This window comes from Chaetodon auriga, chromosome 6 (genome assembly GCF_051107435.1).
Source record: "Chaetodon auriga isolate fChaAug3 chromosome 6, fChaAug3.hap1, whole genome shotgun sequence".
Taxonomy (NCBI): Eukaryota; Metazoa; Chordata; class Actinopteri; order Chaetodontiformes; family Chaetodontidae; genus Chaetodon; species Chaetodon auriga.
The window spans coordinates 10833120-10841718 of record NC_135079.1 but is presented as its reverse complement, the minus strand read 5'-3'; the positions used below and the strand labels follow the sequence as shown (position 1 = coordinate 10841718).

Sequence of the window (8599 nt, the reverse complement as noted above, 5' to 3'; positions counted from 1 at the left end):
ACCTGTAACAGAGGTATCAAACACATTTTCAATGTGTTGTCCCAACGGTGCTTGCAGACTCATTCATGGGACAAAATAACAACAGCACTTCTAACTGGCACTGATCCGCAGTGAACTGGTACATTTTACACTGACTGACCACAGCAGCAGAAACAGAGAATGTAGGTCAATAAATGATGCTAACTAACACCAAAAGAAAAAAACATAAATCCTAAAAAAACGGCCTCATATTTTACCAACACATTTCTGACACCGTCACAAACAAGGCAGTGTTTAATAAAGGATTAATTTGGATTGTATTACAGTGTGCAGCAGTTTCTACTGTCTGGTCACTTAAAGCCCTTTTCACACTGGATTTATGTGTCAGAGGTGGGGTGACTTTAACATTAGCTGCTCCGGTCAGTGATTTTAATCCACTCAGGACTGCGTACGTGGGTAATTATTCACCCTCGCCCCAGTAATACAGTACAACCACCATTAGCCACTGTTTTTCTGCGAACTCGCTGGTCCCCCTGTAATCTCAATCCTGTACGGAGCGTCGTCCTTGTATTTTAAAGTGGATTTTTCCACAGGAAGAGCTGCTGGCCCTCTCACTTTTTTCTGTTTTCATCAGGTCTGACCGCTTTAACTTTTGCATGAAAATATACTAAGTCTGAAAACATGTTTGCTAAACTGATGCTAACATGCTAACTTTAACATATAGACCTATTTGGGTGCCACTATGACAGCAGAAGAAATTAAGGGCATCAGGAGAATAAGACCCTGTTACTCATCAAATAGGCTGTAGGTAAGGCCCTGGTATTCTCTTTGGAGCCCTGTTTTTTCCTACATTCATTTATATCTTAGCGTCTTACCAAATCAACTAATAGCTGCTCCTGTCTGCAATGTACCCACGGATGTACTGACAACTATCACCGGATTACTTTGCGACTGAAGAAAATTTAAAAATGTGATGATTCTTAAGCAGGTTCTGAAGAGTCTTTTTCCATGATTTCTAAGTGGCTTCACAGAGCTTATTCATGACGGACACTGGAGATAATGACATCCTCGGGAAGTGTAAGTCACTCTGAATGATTTCAATATGTTTCATGTCTGTGTGTAAAGATTTGAATGAGGAATGACTCAGAGGAGGAGTATGATTTTTGACTCATTCACTTCACACAGTATCTTTGCTTCCCCCTCAACTCACCCACACCCCCCTGTGGGGGCTTTTGGCTCTCTCTTTTATCTTGCTCAATGTACATGTCTACTGCAGACTGATACAGTTACATTAGTTCAATTACAAAAGAATACAATTAATGTTTTATTCTCCACCTCCCCTTCGAATGTAAATCCTGTCCAAATGGGGTTTTAGTGTAGGATGTACTGTACTGTATGTAGATAAGCGATATGTACAATCTGTTACTTATTGTTTGTTCTAATATAATGTACACAAGGTCATGCAGTCCTTGCACCACCATGCAGTGAGGAAATATGAGATTCGCAAAGTGTGTTTGTTTATACGTGTACAGAGAGAAAACACAGCAGAAATCATTATTCTAGTCAGTGCACTTTCTTATCTGCTGAACATGACGTCTGTCTTACTTGTCCTCTCACTGGCCCCCTCTGACCCTGAGCTGGACAGATGTACACTTCCTTCAGATTCTTCAGGCTGGAGTAAAACACAAAACACAGTCTTCCCCCGACACAATCTGGCCTCTCTGGAGAAAAAGGGAAAATATCGTCTCAAGACTTCTTACAAATAGCAGTTTCAGGACAATTATTACACAACAGCACATCACAAGACCTTGGAAGGAAAGGGAGCAGGAGAAAAAAAACTGTTTATGTAAGAGAGAGCCTCAAAGAGGACTTCAGACCTGCGCTGATATCTAAGCCCCTCTCAAAGCCAGCAAAGAACTGCTCTCCTTCCAGGAGGTCACACAGATCTGAAGGCTGAGGCCCATCATATTGCTCTGACAAAGACTGCACTCTGCTGTCCACCTGAGGAGGAAGCATCACAATTGCTGTTTTGCATTTATGCATAAAGGTTAAGATTCAGTTCACACACATGATGACGAAGCTCAGACACCACAGAGCTGAGAGAAGAGGGCTGACATACAGGCTGTCCTTGGTGTCACTAGTACCATCAAAGAACACAGTTACAGCTCAGAGAGGAGGAGAATTACAAACCTTGTTAGAAGGTAAACACTGTAGCATAACTTGTGAAGGGTCAGTCTTCCGTTGGAGGACAAGGAACTGGACTTTGAACTGTTTTAGCCTTTGATAGACCTTCCTGACCACCCCACTAACACAGCGCTGAGTGGTGTACCACAGCCAGTACCTGTGAGGGTGCACACAAAGCTGTGTCAACACAATGTGAATGTATCAAAGCAAACACGCATTATGGGAATATACTAATAATAGCAATAATAATAGTAATCTTTATTTGTAAAGCACCTTTCACACAGGAAATGCAGCTCAAAGTGCTTTACAACAAAGAAATTGCATGGACATGGAAATTAAAACCTCACTGAATAATATGAAGAAAGCAGAGTGCATAGTATCAAGTAAAAGAAGTGCAGCAGTGCATAAGTGTAAAGCAAAGTGCATAGAATATACTACAAAAACTTACCAGGAGAAATGTGTGATGTAGAAAATGGCGTACAAATGGGTGACGTAGAGAGACACTTGCGATGTAATGTCAGTCCAGGTTTGGGCAGTGGGGTCTCCATGTAGCAGATGCAAACAGGACATGTCAACTGTGTGGCCTGCACAAGCACCACACAACGTTAACACATGCTAATATAAACATGTATGAGAATGAAGGTATATGGCACCCTGTACCTGTGACTCCAGATGGCAGAGGGACCTGAACTTTGATAGGCTGGAGGAAATCTATGCTGGGAGTCTGGGAGAGGCAGAGGAGAGGACTGACGCTGACCTGAGGATCACCACACAGTGCCTGAACCTCCGACACGGACACCTGCAGCACCTACAGAAAAAAACAAACTAAAGCCTTGCAAACCACAGGTACCTCGATGGCAAACCAATATAGACTTACATATACTGCAGCGCTACCTGTAAAGTTATAGTGCGAGTCTGCACGGTGGAGTCTGGAGGGAAGTGGAGTTTAATTCCAGAGTCAGAGCTGGACACCAGCAGAGCTCCAGCTGGTGTAACAGAGCAACTGTCCTTTACCGGACGGGACACTGCCATAAACCAAGAAAACTGCCGCACTGCGCAGCAGGCCAGCTGAAGGTACACCAAGAGGTCATTTTTTTCAACATTAATATTACAATTTGTACTACCAACAAAAAAATCTTAAATACAACTGTAACAAAATTCTTTATCAGTAGGAGGTTTCACACTTTACCCTGGCAGGACGTCCACCGGGGTGACTGCTATGGCTCTCGCTTCCTCTCCTTAGAGCAGTGGGCAGAGTGCTCCACGACTGTCCGTCAAACCTCCGCACGACCACCTCCCTTTTTCTTGTCCGATGATATGGCACACACACCTCCACCGGCTGTGAGGATTTCAAAGTTGAGGTACATTTATGTCACGCAAACGCAGGAAAGAAAACAGTCACAAGATGTAACAAGAATAAAACTCTTTCGAAAAACAACTGAAAGTGTTTGAGTATTTTCACATTAGTCTTCACAATATTCATTTAGAGTGCTCCTGCGATTTCTTATTGCACTTCCGTACATGCAATAAGAAATCCTGGCTTTTCGTCCCTGTTGGATCAAGTTCCAAAAACTCGATAAACGTGATAACATTAGATGCTCTGCTCCTGGTACATGACCATGTCTCTTAGGCTACATCCACACTAATATGCTTTCATCTTAAAACACATAACTTTTGCTACATTTATGCCTAACAGCGTTTTAGAAACCCTAAAAGTGAGACTTTCGGAAACTCTGCTGACCCCATTTTACTTCAACAACTTTGGGATTGTGTTGTAGTCTGGAAATGGATGAAGACATCTGGAAACAATGACGCAGACACCCACGTTCACTTTCCGATCGGGTTTTATCAGTTGCAACGTGTCCTTCCCTGATTCGTCACACCCCTAAAATATTTCCCTGACGCAATTAAATGACATCATCTCGTATGTTGCTGACCTTGTTGTCTATGTTAGCAGCTGTTGTGCAGTTAAATTCTGCATTTTATCATGCTACTATTTTTTTTTTACACCTTTAGAAATGTAATTCCATGAGGACGAAGTTCCAGTGGACGGCTGAGTAAGATGTCATGTTCCTCCAGCTTAATCCACTTCCTCTCTGGCCTTTTCTCTGCCCACTCCAGTCTTGTGGTTGTCATCAGGCATCCAGGGGGGAATAGCAGCTCAGCCCCCCCTGGGAGAAACACATGACATCCAGCAGACGAAACAGAGAAACTAAGGAGCAAAAGGAGCACAACATCTTTAATCTCAGTCAAAAACACCTTCACAGACAATATTACTGCTGAGATTTTGAAAATGTTTGTGTGTTCAGAGTAAACTGTACCCGTGCTGATTAAATGCGAGGTGCAACTCTGGAATTTTTGTTTCTGTTTCATCTGGCGAGAAAACAGTGATGCAACTCAGTATCTGATGGCAAATAATGGAAGCACTTTTCAATTTGAAGCCATTATATTTCTCTGCTCACCAGGTGTAGGAGGCAGGGGAGGAGGGGTTGGGGGTTGTCCCAAAGGATTGTCACGCACATCTATTTTCAGCAGAGACAGTTTGTCCAGGCAATGTGGGATCAGGCGGAGGTCATTGCTGTAAATGACAAGTTCCCTTAGGGAGAGGAGAGAGCCTGGGCAACAAAGAAGGGGCTATTTTTTACTGCTGCATTCATGAATTTAACTTAGATGAAACAATGAGACTTCCAGCTGATTACTGTGATGGTCTTTCATTGACACAACCACTCACCCTCACACCCTTACCCATGCTCTCTGGTAGCTGCTTCAGTTTGTTGTGGGACAATTCCAGCTTAACAAGCTCCTCCAGAGAACCAATTTCATCAGGTAGTTGCTGAAGGAGGTTATGTGAAACATCCAGTGTTTGTAGTGCTTTCAGCTCACCCAGACTCTGGGGGAGAGAGACCAGCTCGTTGGCCAGGAGGGAGAGGTAGGTGAGGGAGGACAGCAGGCCTATGTCAGGAGGCAAAGCTGAGAGGCGGTTGTGACAGAGGAGCAAAGAGGACAGTACAGGCAAGCAGAGAAGGCAGGATGGCAGACAGGTGAGCTGGTTGAAGGAAAGATCCAGGTGTACCAGATGAGAAAGGGAGGAGATGGATGAGGGCAAAGTGGTGAGGAGGCCAGGCAGTGGATCACCTTGCGAGTCATAAAAACAGTGTCCTTGAATTAAGAGAAAAAAGTGCAGTTAGAAGCAAAAAGATTGGAGCAAAGCAAGGAAAAACACAGAGAATGAAGCCCAGATTATAATGTATTAACACAGTATGTACTGCATCTTCTTTTGTATGTCAAAAGACCAAGGATAAAAACTACAATGAATTAAGCACTTAAGGCTCTGAGCTAACCACATGGAATTAAGCATACAAGTACCACGAACAGCCAGTGAGCGCAGCTGTGCCAGATGAGGTAGGACATCCATTGCACCATCCAAGCCTGGCTTATCCTCAGAGCCCAGTCTCAGGTACTGGAGGCCCCTCAGCTGCTCTGGGATGGACCTCCAAAGCAGAGGCAGCGCCGCTGCTCCTCCCTGGTACACATCCAGGGTCAGCCTTGTATCAGTCAACACAGCTGCGAGCTCCACGGTGGGAGGCAAGGGTGGAGTCAGAGACAAGACCGAGGAAGAGGAAGACGAGGATGAAGATAAATTGGGATGATGATGGGTGGAGGAGTAAGATGAGGAGAGGCTTGATATGGAAGGATCACAGGTGTCCATGAGGCTGGAGGGAGACACAGAGGGAGCATCCCTCTCTGGCTCAACAGCTTCTGCCTGACCATCAGATAACAGAACATCTGATACAGCTGGTCCAGTCTTCCTTTCTGGTTTCTCCTGATCCAGGAACACAAGTCCTCTCCAGAGTCTCACAGCCAAAATGTCCGTAGAAGGGTCTTTGGATTCTGTTCCCGCTGGGTTACGTACAGGTGTCAATTCGTCTTCTTCAGTCTCTGACCTGTAAGGCTTCATCATCCAACCGGCTTCCTGGTCCCCATCTTCATCAGGAGCAGCCCCTTCCTCGCTGCTTCTCTCCATTGAAGCTGCTGTTTATAACACAGCTAGCTAACAGTGTCCTACCGGTCCAGTACTGCTCCGAGGTTGTCTTTCTGCATGATGCGTCTGTCTGATGTGTCACTGTCATTAAAGCCAGATGGAGCTAAATGACAAAAGCGACGAAGGACATTTTACTGGACATGTTTGCTGAGTACGTCGCTGTAACAGTTACAGTATTGTTAGCCCTTAGCTAGCCACAGTTATGTTGTAGCCTCATCATATTTCCGTGAATTTATATAAAATAACATCTGCTGGCCTCTGTGGCTTCGTTAGTGACCTCTATATTCCGCTTCTAATGATACTTATAAGCTAATGTAGCATAGTGTTATGTTTGCTAAATAATGTGTAACATAACTCATTAGGTTAACCTGCTTCTCCAATCTGTCCTCTCCAGCCGCCACTGTGCTCACTTCCTCCTGCCCGACAATGTTTTGAAAGAAAACGCTTCGCATTCCATTGGGGACGTTCGTTTTTTCACTATATCTCCCACGGAAGCACGACGGGAGGAACCTAGTCTTCTGTATCAGTTTGAAAGTAGGGAGCCCCGCCTCTCCGGTTGCTCCTGGATTTAACAACGAGCGCCTTCATGCTAGCGCCGCCAAAGTTTCAACTCAGGGCGGGACGGTTGAGTCTCGTCAACGTGTGCACTGGCTGTCTGTGCCTGTTCGGCCATCAGGTGGCGCTGTTAATCAGCTCCACCAACAAGTTTCACAGTGTGGTGGTGTGTGTATTACTGATTTCCATGCAGTACCCAACACACACACACACACACACACACACACACACACACGGCTCACAGTGTAAACAGTTAAATTATATTAAATTAAAACGTTTACAGCTTAATTCAAGAGGTGCTTGTTAGGCTTCTTTTGCTCAAACATCCATCTGTTTATCATGAGATAAATGTTGAATTTTAGAGATTAATTTCTTTAAATATAATAGGCAGACACATTAGTGAATTTAATCACAAAAGTAGTACTTCAAGTACTACTTTTAAAAATACAATAATTCATTTATAATTTAAAGACTCAATATGTTTGTTTGTTTTTTTCAAATTTAGTCTATTAAACTTATAATGCACAATTCAAATTTTGATTAAAGTAAGATAAAACTTATGTATCTTTATACATACATATATGATTGGCCGGCACAGGAGCTGACTGCTGCAGACAGTCAAGACTGCACAGAAAATCACTGGTTACAACCTGTCTTCCATGCAGGAGCACTGCAGACGCAACACATGACAGACTGACACAAGAGCAGTTTCTTCGCACAGGCTATCACTCTGGTGATCAGTTAAATCTGTAACACAGTGTTGATGACTGTCTGTCAATAAAACATCCACTTACTTCCATTATAGATTATATTTTGTCAGTTTAAATGCACCATTTACATATCATCATGCATTGTCACTGTCAGTGTATATTGTATGCTGTATCTTCTGTGTATAGACATGTATTCCTGGCTGTTCTTTGCCTTTGTTCAGTTTTGTTGTCCTTGTTCTTAGCTGTTATGTCTATTCCTGTGTAAGTAGACTGTGAGCAACGGAAAAAAAATCTGATTCTGATTCTCATCATTTTTGTCTGAACTGTCATTCTTCTTCAAAAGGATAACACATCTTGTTTTTATCTCATAACCCCTTTGTGACCCGTCAGTACAAACTGCACTGCATATTGGTCAAGAAATTTTGTCAAAAGTTCATCTCTGTTGTGGAAACCATTTACTTATGTAGAAAAGAATTTGTTCCATTCAGATGCAATAACAAAAACTGCCCAGAAAACCTCCCAGCGCGGCTGTCATCATCCGGTCAGACACATATCACCTTTTGAGTCACTTTTCTTGGAACTCAGCCAGAATGACTTTTCTTCTCATGAATCTGTGCGACTCCTTGGAAATAAACACAAGTTAAATCCTTTTTTTTTTTTCAAATGTTTATTCAAATGTGTTTTCACAATGATACAAATGTGTTAACTTTAATGTTCAAAAACTTTTAATTAGGGTTCATGCCCCAAAGGATCAAATTATTGTTAGGATTGTTATTACTGAGCTGCATCATCTCAAATTGCTTCCCAAGATGTATGATCCCAGTTGGGCAGATGGTGGCGCTGTAATTAAGGCCCAGAAATCCAATGTTGGAGAGGCCACACACACCGCAAGTCTGACTGACTTGAAGTTGGACATACAACTGCAGCTTGATGTGCTCTACAAAAATAAATGCTTGGACCATAAAAGTCCACCATGTTGGACTTTGTGTCATTTAGATTTTTTTTGAACATCAGTAATGTGAACAGAACTTGTTGGATTTTGACAGCATCAACAACAAAATGTGCTTTTATTGGCTTAGTGTTTTTTGTTATTAGCCCCCCTGATGTCATCAAGCAGACTGATTCACTG

General features: G+C 43.0%; 1 protein-coding gene across 2 annotated transcripts; it reads right to left on the bottom strand.

Moving 5' to 3' along the window:
- Positions 1-3319: 3319 nt before the first annotated feature.
- pidd1 (p53-induced death domain protein 1) lies at positions 3320-6593 on the bottom strand. 2 transcript variants are annotated; one of them, XM_076732238.1, is made up of 6 exons: positions 5530-6593; positions 4909-5322; positions 4626-4778; positions 4485-4536; positions 4174-4375; positions 3320-3502 (listed from the first exon to the last, which is right to left on the bottom strand). In XM_076732238.1, exons 1-6 carry the CDS (start codon positions 6185-6187, stop codon positions 3329-3331), a joined length of 1653 nt encoding a protein of 550 aa, XP_076588353.1. In that variant the 5' UTR covers positions 6188-6593; the 3' UTR covers positions 3320-3328. The 2 variants fall into 2 exon arrangements, with proteins under 2 accessions (XP_076588353.1, XP_076588354.1); XM_076732239.1 differs by lacking the exon at positions 3320-3502 and having other exon boundaries at positions 4209-4334.
- Positions 6594-8599: the final 2006 nt, after the last annotated feature.

Bases quoted from the DNA above. Each gene is read 5' to 3' on its own strand.
- pidd1 (XM_076732238.1), bottom strand. From the start codon at position 6,187: ATGGAGAGAAGCAGCGAGGAAGGGGCTGCTCCTGATGAAGATGGGGAC. The intron at 5,323-5,529 runs GTACTTGTATGC...TCTTAATTCAAG, and splicing joins GCGCTCACTGGCTGTTCGTG to GACACTGTTTTTATGACTCG. The intron at 4,779-4,908 runs GTAAGGGTGTGA...TTTGTTGCCCAG, and splicing joins GCAGCTACCAGAGAGCATGG to GCTCTCTCCTCTCCCTAAGG.